General features: G+C 44.5%; 2 protein-coding genes across 4 annotated transcripts in view; both read left to right on the top strand.

The window, feature by feature from the left end:
- The first annotated feature begins 2944 nt into the window (after positions 1 to 2944).
- On the top strand, positions 2945 to 3457 carry LOC145352289 (transmembrane protein 229B-like). Its single transcript, XM_080202039.1, has one exon. The coding sequence runs from the start codon at positions 2945 to 2947 to the stop codon at positions 3455 to 3457; it is 513 nt and encodes a 170-aa protein (XP_080058165.1).
- Positions 3458 to 11502: 8045 nt separating this feature from the next.
- rad51b (RAD51 paralog B) overlaps positions 11503 to 20249 on the top strand; it is a 465368-nt gene continuing 456621 nt past the window's right edge. The window contains exon 1 of one of the 3 annotated variants that reach the window (XM_080203004.1): positions 11503 to 11522. In XM_080203004.1, the coding sequence (XP_080059130.1) occupies positions 11506 to 11522 (17 nt within the window). In that variant the 5' untranslated portion in view covers positions 11503 to 11505. Of the gene's footprint in view, positions 11523 to 19950; positions 20007 to 20085; positions 20173 to 20249 lie in introns of those variants that run through there. The other 2 variants (XM_080203005.1, XM_080203006.1) reach the window with 2 other exon arrangements.

Below are 20249 nucleotides of genomic sequence, written 5' to 3' on the forward strand. Positions count from 1 at the left end.
ATAGTATCCTTTAACATAGTAAGTGTCCACAGGAGTGTATAAACAAAACCTTCGACAAGGAAAATCATAGAAACCCTACAGTGCAGAGAGAGACCGTTTGGTCCATCAAGTCTGGACTGACCACAATTCTATTCAGGCCCTATTCCCGTAACCTCACATATTGACTCTGCTAATCCCTCAACACTAGGGTCAATTTAGCATGGACAATCAACCTAACCCGCACATCTTTGGACTGTTGGAGGAAACTGGAGCACTGGAGGAAATCCACACAGACACAGGAGAACGTGCAAACTCCACACAGAAAGTGATCCAAGGCCGGAATTGAACCTGGGTCCCTGGTGTTGTGAGGCAGCAGTGTTAACCTCTGTGCCGTCCTAAAAAAATTAAGAAGTTAGGACAGGTGACCAAAACTTTGGCCAAAGATAGGTTTTAAGGAGTGCCTTGAAGGAGAGAGAGGGGAAGAGATTTAGAGAGGGAATTTGAGAGCTTAGGAACTTGATAACTGAAGATATACCCTTGGAGAAATGGAACAGATGGTACACACAAGGCCAGAATTGTAGAAACACAGATCTCTGAAGGTTGTAAGACTGGAGGAAATTAGAAATAGTGAGGATGAGGACTTTAAAAGTGTGATGTGAACTGATACTGTGCTGTTTTAAAATATTTTATGCGTAAGGTGGGGTTGTTTTAAGAGCCAATGTTTTGTTAAATAGTCGATTTGTCTGGTAAACAAGCAGCAGATACTAAGAATGTAGATTAATAACTGATATTAATTTGGAATGTGTTACTTTGTAGTGTTAATGAACCTTTTTTTTTAGGTTCTCTACTAATTTTAGGCTAGATATGCAGAGTCATGTGAGTTTTGATCAGGTTGATTCACAGGGCAGAGTCATGTGATTAACGAGAGAAGCTAAGCTTGCAGGAAACCCAGTTTCATCTTCATTTGAAAATACAAACATGGGTCTGCTAGAAAAAGTGGCTCTCTAGAAGTTTTCAGAAAGATCCAGGACCGTCAATCTAAGTCAAGCAAGTATGCCCCTGTTTTGTTATAAAGAGGGGTTCAAGTCCATAAGATAAATTTTGCTTGATTGGAACTCATAGTCATAGGTTAGCAGTTGAGAATTGTATGTTGCCATGTTTAAGTATTGTTAAATTGTTAAAAGGTAAGCTAATTTATTATAGTTAAACTGTATTGTTAATTGAAGTATGTTTCAATAAAAACTTCCTGGCTTGTCAATAGATTTGTGCCTGGAGTGAAACATCATATCCTCACATTAATGCCAATAGAAAAATTGTTGGGGTCTAATCTAATATACCTTGGGGTTTCTGATCTGGCACCCTAACAGATGTTGTTGGCTAGGAGCCAATGTAGGTCAGCAAGAACATAAGAACATAAGAAATAGGAGCAGGAAGTAGGCCACCTAGCCCTTCGAGCCTGCCCTGCCATTCAACAAGATCATGGCTGATCTTAAGTGGATCAGTTCCACTTTCCTGCTTTCTCCCCATAACCCTTAATTCCCTTGTCTATCAGAAACCTATCTACCTGTGACTTAAATATGTTCAGCAAGGTAGCCTCCACCACTTCAATGGGCAGAGAATTCCAGAGATTCACCACCCTTTGAGTGAAGAAGTTCCTCAACTCTGATCCAAACTGCTCCCCCCTCTTATTTTGAGGCTGTGCCCTCGAGTTCTGCTATCCTTTCTAAGCGGGAAGAATCTCTCTACCTCTACCCTATCCATCCCTTTCATTATCTTATATGTCTCTATAAGATCCCCCCTCAGCCTTCCAAACTCCAACGAGTACAGACTCAGTCTATTTAATCTCTCCTCATAGGGTAACCCCCTCATCTCCGGTATCAGCCTAGTGAAACTTCTCTGCACTCCCTCCAAGGCCAACACATCCTTCTGCAAATGCGGCGACCAAAACTGCACACAGTACTCCAGCTGCAGCCTCACCAATACCCTGTACAGTTGCAGCAAGACCTCCCTGCTTTTATATTCTATCCCCCAAACACGGGATAATGAGCGAATGAAACTTGCTACAAGTTAGTATTGGTGCAGACTCGGTGGAGTTCAATGAATTCCAACTGGGAAAGAATGGAAACCATACAGTTTTTGAGGTGAGAGCTTCTCTTGTCAACAGCTGGCTACACAGTGGCAGCCATGTTGTTTTACTGCTAGCAACACTTTTCCCAGAGATGGGGAAGATGTTCCCATCTGTCCAAAGGTTTTGTAGTGTCTTGTTTTATTTAGTCTAAAATGCTGGCAGCTTTCTCAGACAGCAGCGTAAACTCAGCCACTGCAATTATCTGTGTAATATTTCTACATGCGTGTACAAGCCTGTCAGTATTTTAAATAAATGTGCATGGGGTCTGAGGCAGAGGTGAATGTCAGATGTGAAATCTGGCCTCTATCCAACCCTTGTCCTGTGCAATGAATTAGCTCCGATGCCTCACGATGTTAGAAGAGTGTTGTGCTTTTAATATCCTCTGTCTCCTCAGTCGGTGTCTGCCCTGGCAGCCCAGAGGTTAAAATGCATGTCAATGGATTTGCGCTGCTTGCTGAACTTCTTTTCACGACCCCCTGTTCTCAGCTGCCTTCTCTAAGAGCACTGAATTGCAGGGATGCTCCATTGATGTCAGAAACTGTTCCCCATTCAGCTCTGAGCTGTGGTACTTCCCGCATTCTGCTTCTGCTAAGTGCTTCCCCATTATTTCTCTCGTCCGGTGCAGAGCCATTGTCTGCGCGACTGCTGATTAATGAGGGGGGAAGGAGGTTCTGCAGGTTAGTATCTGTTTAAAAATTAATCCTCTGTTTCCAAGGAGTGGTGAAGATGTTTTATCCACATCGGCTGGTTTGCTGTAACTGGATATGTTGGTTTTATCTCTGCAGCTTTCTCTCTCTCTCTCCCTTTGCTTTTACTCCTTCCCTCCATTGAGTCAGGATGGCTGCGGCAGAGCCTTTGAGTGCCCTCTCTCGCTGGTATCTCTATGCCATCCATGGCTACTTCTGCGAGGTGATGTTCACGGCAGCGTGGGATTTTGTGGTCCACTTCAACTGGAAGTTCCCTGGGGTCACCAGCGTCTGGGCGCTTTTCATCTATGGGACATCCATGCTGATTGTGGAGAGGATGTACCTCTACCTCAAGGACAAGTGCTGCATCGCTACCCGCTGCCTCATCTACACCGTCTGGACGTACATCTGGGAGTTCTCCACTGGCTACATCTTGCGGCAGTTCAACGCCTGCCCTTGGGATTACTCTCAGTTCGAGTTTGACTACATGGGTTTGATCACCCTGGAGTACGCCATCCCCTGGCTCTGCGCCTCCTTCATCATGGAGAAACTGGTGATCAGAAACACACTGCGCTTGCGCTTTGACCGCCAGCATGACGCTCCGCTCCCGGGCACAGCCTGGTGCCCCAGTGCCCTGTCAAATGGGCACATCAAAACCAACTGAAACCCTGACCATGTGCGTGTGTTTGTGTGTGTGTAGTGGGAGAGGGTAGAGAGAGAAGAGACTGCTACAAATGTTTAAAAAAAAACTTTTAACACTGCAACCCAAACCCATCACAGACCCCATTGCCACCCAGCAGTTCGCACACCCGGCCCAACGGCACTGTGACGTCAGGCAGCCAGGACTGGGTTGTGATTGGTCGAGATGGCTGTCACTCAGGACTTTTGAAGGTGGCGTGAGCCCCAACAGTTACCTCCAGCCGCTCGAGCACAATCCCCCCAACCCTGCCCCCACCCCCACCCCACACATCCCCACACCTCCACTCCCAAGCCCAACCCATACACTCACACACACCCCCACTCCCACCTCACACACCTCGCCCCACACACCCTGACTACCAACCCAATCCCACTCCATACACACACTCCCACACCTCCACCCCCAACCCATACACTCACACACACACCCCCACTTCCACCCCACACACCCCCACTCCCACTCCCAACCCCAACCCATACACGCACACACACACCCCCACTTCCACCCCACACACCCTCACCAACACCCCCTACCCCACCCCATACACACACACCCCCACATCTCCACTCCCACCCCACACACCCCAACCCATACAACCTCACTCCCACCCCCAAGCCCACCCCATACATTCACACACACACATCACCACACCCTCATTCCCATCCCACACACCCCACCCCACACACCCTCACTACCACCGCCAACCCCACCCCATACACTCACACACACCCCTCCCACACCCCCACTCATACATACACCCACCCCACCTCCACATCCCAACCCACCACCTTCATTCCCACCCCAACCCCACCCCATACTCACACACACACCCCCACACCCACCCCACACACCTAACTCCACACACTCACACACACACACCCCACCCCACACACCCTCACTCCCACCCCTAACCCCACGCCATACACACACACACACACACAACCCCCCCAACCGCAGTCCATATACCCCCTCACACCCACCCCCAACACTCTCACACACTCCCCAGTCACCACCACCCCCCCATCCCACACCCACACTCCCCCACCCCACCCCAAACATTCACCCCCACCCCACACACTCACCCGCGCATACTCACACACACACCCCCACATCCCCAACACAGACTCTCATGCAAACACACACACACCCCACACAGTCACACACACACACACACACATCTCTCTCACACACACTCACAGACACACATACACACTCACACTCTCAGAACGGCACTGCAACGGCCTGTGCCGGCCACTCCATAACAGTAGACCACGGCTTTGCAGCTTTCTTTTATTTGTTAGTGTCATAAGTAGGTTTACAATAACACTGCAATGAAGTTACTGTGAAAATCCCTTAGTCGCCACAGTCCGACACCTGTTCGGTTACACTGAGGGAGAATTTAGCATGGCCAATTCACCTAACCAGCACGTCTTCCCAATGAACCTGGAGCACCTGGAGAAAACCCATGCAGACAGGAGAACGTACAAATTCTGCACAGACAGTGACCCAGCTGGGTCCCTGGCGCTATGAGGCAACAGTACTGACTACTGTGTCACTGTGTTGCCGACATTTTTATTATTCGAAAGATGCCCACACTTTCAGTTCCCCAAAGTTGAAAGGATCATTGCTATAAAAAAGGTCTTGTTAATGGCATTCTTCTTATGTCTGTGAGATGTTATTTTTTTCAGTGAAAGCTTTAACCATTTCAAACCTGCCTTTAGAATTAGCTTGAAATTGTGGACAAAAAAAAAGTGGGACCCAAACACTTGAATATTTATCTGCCAACATCAAAAGCCTGCGTATCAATAGACTTCTATTACAGTGACTGCAAAAGAAGCAAAGGTGACATGACTAAATTAACCCTGCCAGTTTCCTCAAGTTTGGTGGAGGCTGATTCAATCGTGGTTTTCATGAAAAAAAGGAATTGGATAAACATCTGAAGGGAAACAACTTTCAGAGCTACTAGAAAAGACAAAGTATGCCTAGGTTAGCTCTGCTGGCAGAGAGCTGGCATGGATGGACATGATGGATTGAATGGTTTTCTGGGCTGTAAACATCCAACATTGGAGTGCATCAGTTTAAACATAACAACTTCCTCTCCACCTGAGTTCTTTTGCAACAGTCATTAATGAAACCTTTTAAATTGATGCTTTTTTTTAACTGTGCCATTTCAGGTTATTAGTACTCCAGCATTTTCATTGCTTTGCCAATATCTTCTGCATATCAAACCAAAAAGAGTAAAAGCTTCATCAGAGTTTTCTCCTGGTCAGATTGGGTCTCTGCTGCTGATCAACTGGACCTCAATCCCAAAGACAGCAACTTTAGCATGTCTACTTTGCGAAAATTTGCCAGTGTGATGACCCTACAACTGGAAATCCCGAACAATTAGTTGCCTCTTGCTCGTATTACTTCCTGATTTTGATCCAAGATGATATGGAATGTTACATGTATCCTATCCAGTTGTGTTCCCAAGTGCACCACCATCCCACCTTTAGTGGGGTGGGAAAGGTTTTGAACTCATGCTTCATCTGCCTTCTCCCAACACCAGAAATGTGCATTCCCAGAATGGGCAAAACAGGTGCTTCTTTGTCAACTCCCTGGCCAGAGCTAACTTAGATCAACAGGAGCACATTTATTGCTGCCCTTAAGGTGAGATCAGATAACTCAGCACAAATCTGAATCAGAGCTGTGACCTGGTCTATAGTTTGGTCTGATAACGGACTTATTTTAACAACCAGGCTACTATTAATCCCTTTGAAAAAGGAATGTTACGTTTTTATCCATACTTCCGCAATCAGGAGATCAAATGGACAGAAATGACTCATTCTCATCTTTGCGGCCTTCTCCATTTTGGCCAATTTATATTGAACAACTGTGGTGGGACTCGCCAAAGGCTTCAGCGCCCATTGGCTAAAGAGGGAGAATGTTCCTAAGTTGTTACCCAGTGACCTCCTGCCAGTAAATGTACATCAGGATATTGGGTGAGGCCAGTATCAAGCCCAACTGACTGAGGAAATGAGAGGGGGGGAACTGGGTGGTTCAAAGATATGTGTCTTTGGGGAGAAAAACGGTGTGAAGGGAGCATCTTCAGGGAAGGGGAAATCTTGTTTCAAAGAACACTGAGTCTGAAATGAAAAGAGAACTGAATTAAACAGGCTCTTCTAAAGGAATAGTGTGTTTAAAAAAAGCTGCTCATGACCTCCGATGTCATGGGTAGTCTCCAATTGGACAAAGATATAACAACAAAAGCTGAAATGGCCAATGAAAACCACTGGTGTTAATTAATTATTTGTAACTGTTCCTAACAGGATTTTTATTTCAGTCAGGTATAATTTTCAGTACATGGAGGACCACACTTGACTGGGAGTTCATGAGCAGTGTGAAAGTCCTGACTCAGGCAAATCCAGCCCTTCTTCCTACTTTACAATACTTTACAATTTTAAATTTAATGAAAATTATTAACCATTTCATTCAGCCTGACATTGCATACCTTCAAAGAGTGGAGAACAATTACAAGAATGCTGAACACAGAAATAAATGCTGGAAACATTTAGCAGCTGTGTGTGTGGTGCCTGAGTACAAGAAACTACTTGCATTTTAGATGGAACTGTTACTGTTATTGTTATTATCAGCCAATGAAAGGTGAACTGGGCTCAAAGGGCAAGTGGCCTCCTCCTGCTCCTATCTTTTATGTTTCTATGTTCACTCACCTTCTTATTGTGACAAAAATGGCAATTGCCTGCAGGACACTGAATGAAAGTAATGAGCAGCAGAAGCCAGAACTTTGAGGAAAATGGGTGGAATTTTACCGCCGCTTTACATCCATTTTGTAGCCAGAAGATGCCTTAAAATCGGGCGCAAAACAACAAGCATGATTGTCGCCGGTTTTTGCGACCAGCGTGATTTTACGATACCTGAATTTCTGGCACATGGGCCAGAAAATGGGCGAGGGCTGGTTAATTCATTTAAATTTCTTAAAATAGGGTTTTGAATGTGTTTAGTGAGCCCGGCTCTCAATCGTCCGGACTTGCACCCCACGCCTTAGGGCCTTGTCAGGAGAGCTTCTCTCTGGTGAGGAAAACACTTGCTCCCCATGAATGGGGAACTGTCGTGTTGGCCTTGCTGGTGGAACCAGAGGCCACTGAGGCTCCCCCCAGGAAGGCCGAGGTCAAGGCAGTGCTAGATTGGCAATGCCAGCCTGGCACGTTGGCAGTACCAACCTGACACCTGGGCAATGCCCACTAGGAAGTGCCAGGGATGAGGGCTGTGGGTGGGTGGGTGGAGCGTGTGGGTGGTGGAGCGTGTGGGTGGGAGAGGCCACTGGGTGGGCAGAGCCTGTGGTGGGCTGGGTCAATGGGGTTAGGGTATGTTGGGGAGGGGCCAATGGGGGCGAGGCCTGTGGGGGAAGGGGACCCCACTGCCACTCTGCATGCAATTGGTCGGGGAGGACCGTAGGGCCACAGTCAGTGGGGCCATGATTGGTGGGGATGGGGGAGGGAGGGGATCTGAATCTCGGGTGATTGCGAGGTTGGGGGCCGGTGCTACTTGAGGCTACCTACAGTAGCAGGGACCTGACAGCTCTCTCTTTGTCTGTCAGACTCTTACTACTGTTAATGCATTTGTGTAGCATTCGTGGTCTACACGTGCACAGTAACTCCCTCTGGTGAGTTAAGGCCCACCCACTGCCTTCTGTAGCAAGAAATGGAGTTGCCCAAAATTTTAAAGACAGAGCGCATAAGATTGGGCCTGAAAACACGCTCAAAAAACAGATCTGGAACTCTCCCATTTTCATGCCTGCCCAAAATCTCATAACATTCTGCCTATTTGTCCAAAGCTGTTTCTGAAGTGAATCCATTCTAGACTGAACATTGTAGCAAAGAAACACAAAGGAGCTGTCCTCAGTCCTTTTCCTCTGTTCTAAGCTCTAACTCTTGCTGGTGGTGTTAAGTTGCTCCCAGACATTGAGGTGCCTCATTCATCACATGTTGGGCAACTATCTGATCATGTTGGGCTGGTGGGGGACTAGTTGCTCCATTAAATCCTTTATTCAAAGCCAAATTTCAAAGCAGGTTCCATTAGTCAGTGATCAGAACCTGCCCTAGGGTGTCGAGGCCAATTGTGGGGTCATCTGAGAGCAGAGGAACACAGACCCATCAGTGATTGAACATTTTTTAAAAATTTATTTATTAGTCACAAGTAAGGCTTACATTAACACTGCAATGAAATCACTGTGAAATTCTCCTAGATACCTGATACCTTTCTGGTCTTTGCTACTTACAGGCACCAATATAAAATCAAAATATTGGAATGCTGGCAATCTAGTTCAAAAGCACACATTAATAAGCCACCAAGATAGTGCTTTTCACATTTTGGCAGAATGAGGTTTAAAGGGGGTGAGAAATAATAAGAATAAGATTGGATCAGTGTGACTGCCCCTTTAATTTACCTTTTGAGAATTCCAATTTTGGAGCCTGAGGCATTGGACGGTGGGATATTAGGAGGCTGGGCAGCCAACTGTATTCTACTGGGTTCTTGAAGAGTTCTTTCCTCCTTTGGGTGCTGCGCCCATGATTCTGCCATGGTCTCCTGACAAATCCTCATGGTAATCATCCCATAATGGTGGCTACAACACTCACAATGTTCTCTGCTCCAGAAATATCCATTTATTGGCCAGAATGTGCATGTGCCAGGGTTCCTGCTGTTAAGTCTTTTGTTGAGTCTGACTGAGTGGCTGCACTTTACTGATGTTTCCATCTTCTATATGGAGTTCACTTCTGTATTGAGTTCATAGTCAGTGCTGCAGTTGATTTAATTAAGCTTGGGTTAGGGAGAGTGCAAAATATGACTGACATTCTGCTCTTAAATATTGTCCAGTCATTGCATGTGACCATGAGGTGAGGACAAACATGTGTTCCATTGAGATATCCCCAATAGTTGAAGAGCCTGGCGCTGCAAACAAATTACAGATTTGCAGATTGTCTTGCTGCACTGAATCATTAATTCTGACTATGTTAAATGTTTTCTTTGGGAAATATATTTAAGTAGCTTGTGTAAATTATGTAAATTAAATGCTGCCCTTTATAGCAAAAGGATTTGAGTATCGGAATAAGGATGTCTTGCTGCAGTTATACAGGGCCTTGGTGAGGCCATACCTTGAGTATTGTGTGCAGTTTTGGCCTCCTAGTCTAAGGAAGGACATTCTTGCTATTGAGGGAGTCCAACAAAGGTTCACCAGATTGATTCCTGGAATTGCAGGACTAACATATAAAGAGAGACTAGCTTGTACTCACTGGAATTCAGAAGAATGAAAGGGGATCTTATAGAAACACGTAAAATCCTGATGGGACTGGACTGGCTAGATGTGAAAAGAATGTTCCCAATGTTGGGAAGTTCAGAACTAGAGATCACAGTCTAAGAATGAGGGGTAAGCCATTCAGGACTGAGACAAGGAAGAACTTCTTCACTCAGAGAGTTGTAAACCTGTCGAATTCTCTACCCTGAAAGCTGTTGGGGCCAGTTCATTAGAAATGTTCAAGAGGGAGCTGGACATGGCCATTGCGGCAAAAGGGATCAAGCAGTGTGGAGAGAAGTGGGAGTGGGATACCAAGAGTACATGATCAACCATAATCTTATTGAATGGTGATGCAAGCTCGAAGGGCTGAACGGCCTATACATGCACTCATTTTCTATGTTTCTAAACCCATTACATGATGCTACAACACACCACTTCCACTGGGATATGATTTGTTTTGCAAAGGTCCAAGAAATAATTACCAGCAAAAGGAGAAATCCAGTGTGAAAAGAATTTTGTTTAGATTTTTTAAACTTCATTCTCTGAACATGGACATCATTAATGAAGCCAGCATTTGTTGTCCATTCCTAACTGCCCCTGAGAAGATGGTAGTGCACTATCTTGGGGTGCTATTAGGTAAGATGTTCCAGGATTTTGTGATGAAGAAGGAATGTTAAAGTCAGGGTGGTATGTGACCTGAAGGGGGTCCTGGAGCTAATATTCCCATGGACTTGCTCTCTTTGTCCTTCCAGATGGTGGAAATGAATTTTTAAAAGAAGGGAGAGGAGGTTTGAATGACGGCGTGGTTAGTGCATGAGTCTTTCTTCAATTCAACACTGTGCAAATATTTACTTTGAGCGAAAGGACTAAATTAGATGGGACACCTGCCTGAACAAGAATATTCAATAGGTATGAATGCTGGCCAAAAACCATGAGATGTTTTCCACTGAACTTAAAAAGATTAGATTGAATGCATTTCAACTGCAATGGGCAGTGAGTTTCCTTCTGGGAATGTATCTCAAAGGATGTTACTTATTTCTGCCTGAAGTATGGATCACATTGTGGCGCTTTGTTAAACTCAAATTGCAGTGAGTACTTTCCAGTTTAGTCAGCAAGTTTAGGTCCCACTCTGATATAGGCAATGCAGCTGCTGTCAGCTTGTGGAAGAATTTATTTTGCCTCCTTACCTTGTACCCCTTTTCCTGATGCTTGTTAATCTCAAGCCCTTGTGAAAAAATTCATAGCGGTGTCTTCACTTTTTCATGACGGTTTTATCCAGGAGAAAAGAGATTCTGCTCATTTCTCTTGTTTGATATTATGAGTTGAACGCTGGGAAGTGTTTGGGGAAGAATTACTTTCGCAGTGATCACTGAACAAATTAAACAGCAACTCCATTGCCATTATCTTAAGTGCTCTTCCATTTAATGTCTCCTGTATTGACAAGCCTCGCATGCTAATTCAATTATGACTTTTTGTTTTCTCCTCTCCATGGAATACAGTTTCTACCTCCAGTCTGTGACCGAGAAAATTCTCAATGTTCGAAAACTGACGGTGAAATAGTGGCATTCACCCATGGAAGCATGACAGTCAGACACAATTCTGTCCTCATTTTCCAGCAAGTCATCTACATTACCTACAGAACAAGAGCAATGCTTCTCAAATGGAGGTTGATGGTGCTCTAGGGAGGCCTGAAAAAAAATTCCTGGGAGTCCACAAAAAAATGTCAGGAGTAAGCAAGTGAGTGGGAACCAACTTCAACTAACTTTGTTCTCTTGTTTTCTCCATGCTCCCTTAGTGTTTCCTCCATGCTCGTGCTCTCTGTGCTCTGCTTACTTCACATTCCTGTGCTGTCCATACTCCTGCCAAGTTTAGAAAGTCTCTTCAGTGGGAAATACTGATAACTGTATGTAAAACATTATTAAAAGATTCTTTATACAATCATACAATGGTTACAACACAGAAGGAAGCCATTCAACTTCTTAGTTTCATTTCTGCAAGAGCAATTCACCTCGTGCCACTCCCTTGACTTTTCCCAAGGTCCTGCAAAGACTTTCTTTATTAGATAATTATCCAATTCCCTTCCGACTGATAAGCTTCAATCTACCTTGGCCACATTCAGGTAGTACATTCCAGATCCTCACCACTGACTGAGTAAAACATGTTTTCTTCTTGTTATCATTGCTTCTTTTGCCTTAAATCTTTTCCCTCTGCTTCTTGATCCTTCCACCAATGGGAATAGTTTCTCTTTATCTACTCTGTCCAGTTCCCTCATAATTTTGAATACCTCTATCAAACCTCTCGTGGAACTGTTATGGCGCAGAAGGAGGCCATTTGGCCCACTGCATCTGTGTAGGCCCTCTGAATCAGCAACTGAGCCAGTTCCGATTCCTCTGCCTTCTCCCTGCAACCCTACACCTTCATTCTTTATAGGTAATTGTCCTTTCCCTTTGAATGCTTCAGTTGAACTGCCTTCAACACACTCAGCAAAGCATTTTAGACCCTTAACACTTGCTACATGATAAAGTTTTTCCTGATATCACATTGCTGGCACAGTGTTTATCACTGCTGCCTCAGTGTCAGATACCTGGGTTCAATTCCGGCTTCGGGTAACTGCTATGTGGAGCTTAACCTTCTTCCCATGTTTGCGTGAGTTTCCTCTGGGTGCTGTGGTTTTCTCCCATAGTCCAAAGATGTACCGACTAGGTTGATTGCCATTCTAAATTGCATAGCATCAGCAAGACTAGCAGGATAAATACATGGGGTCACAGGGATAGGGCTTGGGTGGGATTGTTGTCGGTGCAGACTTGATGGGCCAAATGGTCCCGTTCTGCATCGTAGAGGTTCAGTGATTCTTTCCTAATTACTTTAAAACTGCCCTCTTGTTCTTAATCCTTTCACAAGTGGGAAGGTTTTTTTTAATTCATTCATGGGACACGGGCGTTGCTGGCTGGCCAGCATTTATTGCTCACCTCTAGCTGCTCGTGGGCAGTTGAGAGTCAACCACATTGTTGTGGCTCTGGAGTCACATGTAGACCAGACCGGATAAGGACAGTAGATTTCCGTCCCTAAAGGACATTAGCGACCAGATGGATTTTTCCGACAATTGACAATGGTTTCACGGTCCTCAGTAGATTGTTAATTCCAGATATTCTCCTCTAACTATTCTGTTCAGACCCCCATGATTTTGAATACCTCTATCAAATCTGCCTTCAGAACCGAAATTCCTCATCCCAAACTCTCCTCTCAGCTTTCTCTTCTCCATGGAGAACATTCTCAGCTTCTCCAAGCTATTTGTATAACTGATGATCCCCATGGAGATAGTCATTGCAGGGCATGAATGTTGCCTCCACCTATCAGCCCAAGCCCAGAGGTCATCAACCAATACAAAAGCAAAATGCTGCGGTTGCTGAAAATTTGAAATAAAATCAAAAAAATGCTGGAAATATTCAACAGATCATGCAGAATGTGAAAAGAGGGTTGGAGGCCATGTGAAAAGAAAAACTGTTAATATTTCAGGATGATGACCTTCCATCTGTTGAAATGTTAATGCTGTTTCCCTCTCCATAGACGCTGCCTGACCTAATTACTATTTCCAGCATTTTCTATTTTTAATATTGGAAGTTTTCAGGTCCTGCTGCAAAGACTGCTTCATTGTCTGAGGATTTGTGAGTAAAACAGAATACTGGGCAATTGTCAGCGAAAATTCTTACTACTGAACCAATGGAGGGAAGACCATTGACCAAGCAGCTAATATTCTTCAATCTAGGACATTGTCTCTGCAGTGATGTCTGTGAGTGAGATGACAGACCTCCAACAACCTTAACAATCTGACAGAGGCATGGCTACAGGATAGCACAGATTCGGGCCTGAATATTGAGGTGTGTGCGACATTTAGGAAGGGCAAGAAATTAAGAAAAGGTGGATGGATGTCTCTGTTAATTAGTAGTGGTATTAGCACAGTAGAGATGGATGACCCTAAATTTAGTAAACCAGGATGTAGAAGCAGTTTGGCTTGGGATGAGAAATGATTAAAGGCAATAAGTCACTAATGGGAATGATGTATAGGCCCTCCCTAATTGTAACTACATGGTAGGACAGAATACGAAAGAGATAATGGGAGCTTGTCAGAAAGGTTAGGTTGATTGGCCACACTCAATTGACTCTAGAGTCAGGGGAGTGGCAGGGTAAATATGTGGGGTTACAGGAGTAAGGCCTGTATGGGATTGTGATCAGTATGGACTTGATGGGCTGATTGGCCTCCTTCTGTACTGTAAGAATTCTATAATCATTCTACCTTCCAATGTACAGTGCCTAAAACTTAATGTAGTGTTCCAGAAGGTCTTACCTAGACTCTGTACACTAGACTCTTGGTGTTGACTATTTGAAGCATGAGGTATGGTTAATGGTTGGTTTCCCTTGGATGATTCAGAGAAAATTTTCCTTCAGTGAGTAATAAGCATGTGGATGGGCACCAAAATGAATAGATGAGGTAATTCAATAGGAATTTGAATTTTTTTCTGTAGAAAGTGAACATTGAAAAATATGAAGAGAAAAGGCTCATCTTTCAAAAAGGGATGTGCTTGTTGGGATACTTAGGTTCTCTCTATTCTAAAAAAATCTAAAGTGAAAAAGCATCCATAAAAGTTGGGAACATTTGGCAAAATTGATTGTGGTGACCAAACTTTGAAAGAAACTTAAAGGTGCAATCAATACTCATTCACCATGCAGTAACAACAGGTTTGAAAACATTTCAGTTGTAGGAATACCTGCAGTAAGAGAGATGAAAGAAAAAATTGGACTTATATAGTGTCTTTCATAATGTTAGATCATCTCAGAGCACTTTACAGCCAATTACTGCATTCACCCAGCAGCAAAAGATTAATAACCTAATCATTCACCATTTGGTAACATCATTTTGCATGTATTGAGGTAAATAATAAATGCACAGCTACCCTGAAGCACTTGAAAGTCAACAATCATTTACCATAGAGTATGAGAACAGCCATAAAGTTATACTGAATGAGTAAATACTGCACTATTGGATACTAAATAGCCCTTTGTCCAGTAGTAACACTGGTCCAGTATATATACAGTTCCCCTTGAGTACAACAATGTTGTAGCAATAGCAAGTGTGTCCAGTAAATTGATATGATGCATGTAGTGTGTAGGTGAAGGGGGTTACTATGCTTCTTAATGCTGACCAGCAGCAATGCAAAAAGCAGAGCTGAATGCATAAGTCTCTTCCTGCCATTACACAACTCCGTCATAAGCAAATCCTCTAGTGTAGTTCCTGATGGTGACACATAGGCACTGTTCCCAGGCTTCAGAGCAAATGAGAGGAGGCTTGGCCTCCAAAAAATCAAGCATTGGCGCACACCATTGGCACACACCAAGCCCATTGGCACATGAACACATCTCGGCATTCATGAATCAAATCCCAGCTCTGAGAAAGTACACCACTGCCATGTGCTTATCTCAAGGGAGAGAAAACTTGGGTGGAGCCCAACTCTCACTTCTCCAGCAAAAAATAGCAACCCTTACATATTTAAAAGCATTGCATGATTGCTTTAAGAGCTGATCACATGATTTGATGGTGATGTCATTCAGCTGTTTCAGAGGCTGCTGTTTTACTTGCAATTTGTACTCTGTACAGGCAAGATCTTAGAGAATAAATCTGCTGCTGTTAGCTTGAATCTACGTGTGCAAACCATGTCTTTTCCTTTTTGTCAGAACATTACAGAAAGAAAATTGGCGATGAGTCGGAATTTTATTTAATCGAGAACATAGAGAATCCTGAGTAGAGGGAAGAAGACATTGTGGGTCCTCACACTTCGAATATGGTGGCATGATGGTTAGCACTCTTACCTCACAGTGCCAGGGACCCTGGTTTGGTTCCAGCCTTGGGTGACTGTCTGCGTGTGTTTCCTCTGGGTGCTTCAGTTTCCTCCTAAAGTACAAAGATGTGCAGGTTAGGTGGATTGCCTCTTCGTGTCCAAAGATATGCAGATTAGGTGGATTGGCCATGCTAAGTTGCCTTTAGTGTCCAAAGATGTATAGGTTAGGTGGATTAACCACGGTAAATGCATGGATTACAGGGTTAGGCTGGGAGGGGGGAGTGGGCCTGGGTGGAATCCTCTTTCGGAGAGTCGGTACAGCCTTGATAGGCTGAATGGCCTCCTTCTACATTGTAGGGATTCTATCGATTCGATGGAATATTAGAAGGCTGGGGAGAAGCAACAACAGGATTAAAAATTGAAGTGTCAGCTCAGGAAAACAAGTAAGAAAAAATTCTCTCTCTGTGTGGTTTTAAAAGAAAGGCTTTTTCCCATCAGAGAAGAGCGAAATTTCAGAGAGTGTGTGTCATATTTGAAACGAAGGGATGTGAATAAAATTGCAAATTAGTTGCTTTTACTATTTTTTCCTCAGTGCAATAGGAAGTAAAACCTTCAATTTGCTCCAGTGCTTGGTTCATTCAGCAAAGGCAGGAACCAAAACTTATGATGACTTGACAAGGATCATTGAAGATCATTACTCTCCAAAGCCACTGATCATTGCGGAATGGTTCCTGATACCACTGAAGGCATCAAGTGGAAGGCGAAAGCATTGCTCAGTTTACAGCAACCTTAAAAAGGCTGGCACAACATTGTGAGTTTGGTGAGTCATTCAAAGAGACTCTTCAAAATCATCCAGTTTGTGGTCTTCAAAATGAGGCTATCCAAAGAAGATAGCTCACTGAACTTGTTTTGACTTTAAAGACAACAGTAGAAATCACTGAGTTGATGGACCTGGCTACTGAAGAGGCTTCACAATTTGGTGCAGGAATGAAGATCCACAAATTGGGAACTGCTCATAAGAAGTCAAAATAGCAACAAGCATATCACAGATGTGCCAAAATGGGCCATTCAATGAGTGAATGCTGGTGCAAGGGTAATCAGATATGGCAAAAGGGGTGACATGGCAAAAGCTTGTTGGACTAGACCAACTTTCCCTGAGAAGAATATTCAGAAGAAGAATCTGGGCATCTTCAACCAGAAGAGCAAGTTGCATTCTATAAAAGTAATTTACAATGATGATTAAAAGAGTTATGACTGAAGAAGTGAATGTCCAGAAATATGATGGACCTCTAATTGAATGTCTTATCCACACAGGATGAATCATGGATTCTGAATGATTTTGAAGTTAGGGAGACAACATATTAGGATGGAGGTGAATACAGGTGCTGCTGTAACTTTGAAGTTCCTGAAACTACATACTAACAAAACCTGAAGCACATTCCTTTAAAATCAGCTAATGTGATTTTAAGGGTGTGCATGGAAGAGATTGTGCCGTTAAGATGTTACATCATCTTACTCAGGCTCTCTACCCTGCCCAATTCTGGCAACCCCACACATATTTACCGTGACTAATCCAGCTAACCTACAAATATCTGACTAAGGGGCAATTTAGCATGGCCAATCCACCTAACCTGCACATCTTTGGACTGTGGGAGGAAAACCCATGCAGACACGGGGGAACGTGCAAACTCCACACATTCACCCAAGGCTGGAATTGAATCCAGGTCCCTGGAGCTGTGAGGCAGCAGTCTACCCACTGTGCCACTATGCTGTCCACAGTGTGTGAATACCCACTTGTATTTCAATAAACCTCAATGGATGAACCTTCCACCTTGATTAAAAGCAAATTATTGCGGGGGCTGGAATACAAGAAAATTACAGCACAGGAACAGGCCCTTTGGTCCTCGAAGCCTGCACTGACCATGCTGCCCAACTTAACTAAAACTCCCTATCCTTCCGAGGACCATATCCCTCTATTCCCATCCTATTCATGTACTTATCAAGACACCCCTTAAAAGTCACTACTGTATCCGCTCCACTACCTCCCCTGGCAACGAGTTCCAGGCACTCTCTGAGTAAAAAATCTGCCTTGTACATCTCTTTTAAACCTATGCCCCCTAGAAATTGACTCTTCCACCCTGGGAAAAAGCTTCTGACTACCCACCCTGTCCACACCTCTCACAATCTTGCAGACTTCTATCAGGACTCCCCTCAACCTCTGTCGCTCCAGTGAGAACAAACCAAGTTTCTCCACCCTCTCCTCAGAGCAAATGCCCTCCAGACCAGGCAACATCCTGGTAAATCCTTTCTGTACCCTCTCCAAAGCCTCCACATCCTTCTGGTAATGTGGCGACCAGAATTGAACACTATATTCCAAATGCGGCCTTACTAAGGTTCTACAAAACTGCAACATGACTTGCCAATCTTTAAACTCAATACCCTGGCTGATGAAGGCAAGCATGCCGTATGTCTTCTTGACTACCTTCTCCACTTGCATTGCTACTTTGTGACCTGTGTACCTGTACACCCAGATCCCTTTACCTATCAATACTCTTAAGGGTTCTGCCATTTACTATATATTTCCTATCTATATTAGACCTTCCAAAATGCATTACCTCACATTTGTCCAGATTAACCTCCATTTGCCATCTTTCTGCCCAAGTCTCCAACTGATCTGTCTTGCTGTATCCTCTGATGGTCCTCATCACTATCTGCAAATCCACCAACCTTTGTGTCGTCTGCATACTAATCAATTCAGTTAAATTTTCCTCCAAATCATTTATATATATTACAAGCAGCAAAGATCCCAACACTGATCCCTGAGGAACACCACTTGTCACAGTGCTCCATTCAGAAATGCACCCTTCCACTATTACCCTCTGACTTCTTTGACCGAGCCAGTTTTGTATCCACCTTACCAGCTCACCTCCGATCCCATGCGACTTCACCTTCTGTACCAGTCTGCCATAAGGGACCTTGTCAAAGGCTTTACTGAAGTCCATGTAGACAACATCCACTATCCTAACATCATCAATCACCTTCGGCACTTCCTCGAAAAACTCAATGAAGTTCGTGAGACACAACCTCCCGTTCAAAAACCATGTTGCCTCTCATTAATACGACCACTTATTTCCAAGTGGGAATAAACCCTGTCTTAAAGAATCCTCTCCAATAACTTCCCTACCACTGATGTGTGGCTCACTGGCCTGTAATTACCTGGATTATTCTTGCTACCCTTCTTAAACAAAGGAACAACATTGGCTATTCTCCAGTTCTCTGGGACCTCCCCTGTAAAAAGTCTCACAATACCAGGTTAAAGTCCAACAGGTTTATTTGGTAGCAGAAGTGGGGAGTTCACCTAATGAAGGGGCAAAGCCCCAAAAGCTAGTGGTTTTTGCTACCAAATAAACCTGTTGGATTTTAACCTGGTGTTGTGAGACTTCTTACTGTGCTTACCCCAGTCCAACGCCGGCGTCTCCACATTATGACCTCCCCTGTAGCCAGTGAGATATAAAGATTTCTCTCAAGGCCCCAACAATTTCCTCCCTGAACCTGAAACCAAAAAAGAAAATGCTGGAAAATCTCAGCAGGTCTGGTGGCATCTGTAAGGAGAGAAAAGAGCTGACGTTTCGAGTCCAGATGACCCTTTGTCAAAACTTCCATCTTGTTCTTTAATTGAGAATCCTTGGTCTCAATCACCCCTCCTCCCAATCCTCAGTTCACCCAGAACTGGAAATAAACATCACTATTTATCCACCATATAGGGGATCAGGGAGTACAGTACATAATTGGGGGTGTCTGGGTGGATTCCTTCCTCTAGTGGGACATACAAAGCGAAGATCCATCAGAATGTTGGATGCTGATGGGAGCTGGAATTGCCATTTGGCCAAATTGGGTCAAAGAGATGGGTTTTAAAGCGGATTTTTAAATAGAGAGATTGTGAACAGAATAGACTCCAGGCGCCATTACCATCAAGAAGATTGCAGAGGCCGAATGAAGGCGCCTCTGTTTCCATGGTAATCATCGGGGCGGTGCTCATGCGCAGGAACGTCTACCCTTGGCGGAGGCGCTGAAGTGCCGGGTCTCGACCTCCTGCATGGTGATTGGCTGCGGCTGCGCCTGAGAGCCAATGGAAGAGCGGCTCGCTCCGCGCTCGCTCCGTATTCTGCACTGGGATTGGCTGCAGCGGCTGAGGGCGGAGACACGCCCCCGTATCCTGCACTAGGATTGGCTGCAATCGCTGAGGGCGGAGAACACCACCGCACCCTGCACTGCGATTGGCGGTAGCGCTGAGGGCGGAGACCAATAGGAGCGCAAATGTTTGAGCGGGTGGAGAAGGAGCATGCGTGGTCGGGGCTGAGGGAAGTGGGCCCAGGGGGAAAGTTGGGTGAGACAGGGACAATTTATCTCTTCTCGCTCTGGTCGTTGCTGCTGAGCTTTTCCAGCATCTTTTGCTTTTATTTATTTCAGATTTCCAGCATCCGCAGTATTTTGCTTTTATTTTGGTGGCCCTTTCGTTTTTCTGCTCATGGTACTTACAAGCCGAATAAATGGTACATAACCTCAGTTTAATAGCGCTGATGTTCTCCACATCTTGAACGTATCTCATCTAATGTATTCAGTGTGTGGC

This window comes from Carcharhinus amblyrhynchos, chromosome 14 (genome assembly GCF_965287045.1).
Source record: "Carcharhinus amblyrhynchos chromosome 14, sCarAmb.v2.hapA, whole genome shotgun sequence".
Lineage (NCBI taxonomy): Eukaryota > Metazoa > Chordata > Chondrichthyes > Carcharhiniformes > Carcharhinidae > Carcharhinus > Carcharhinus amblyrhynchos.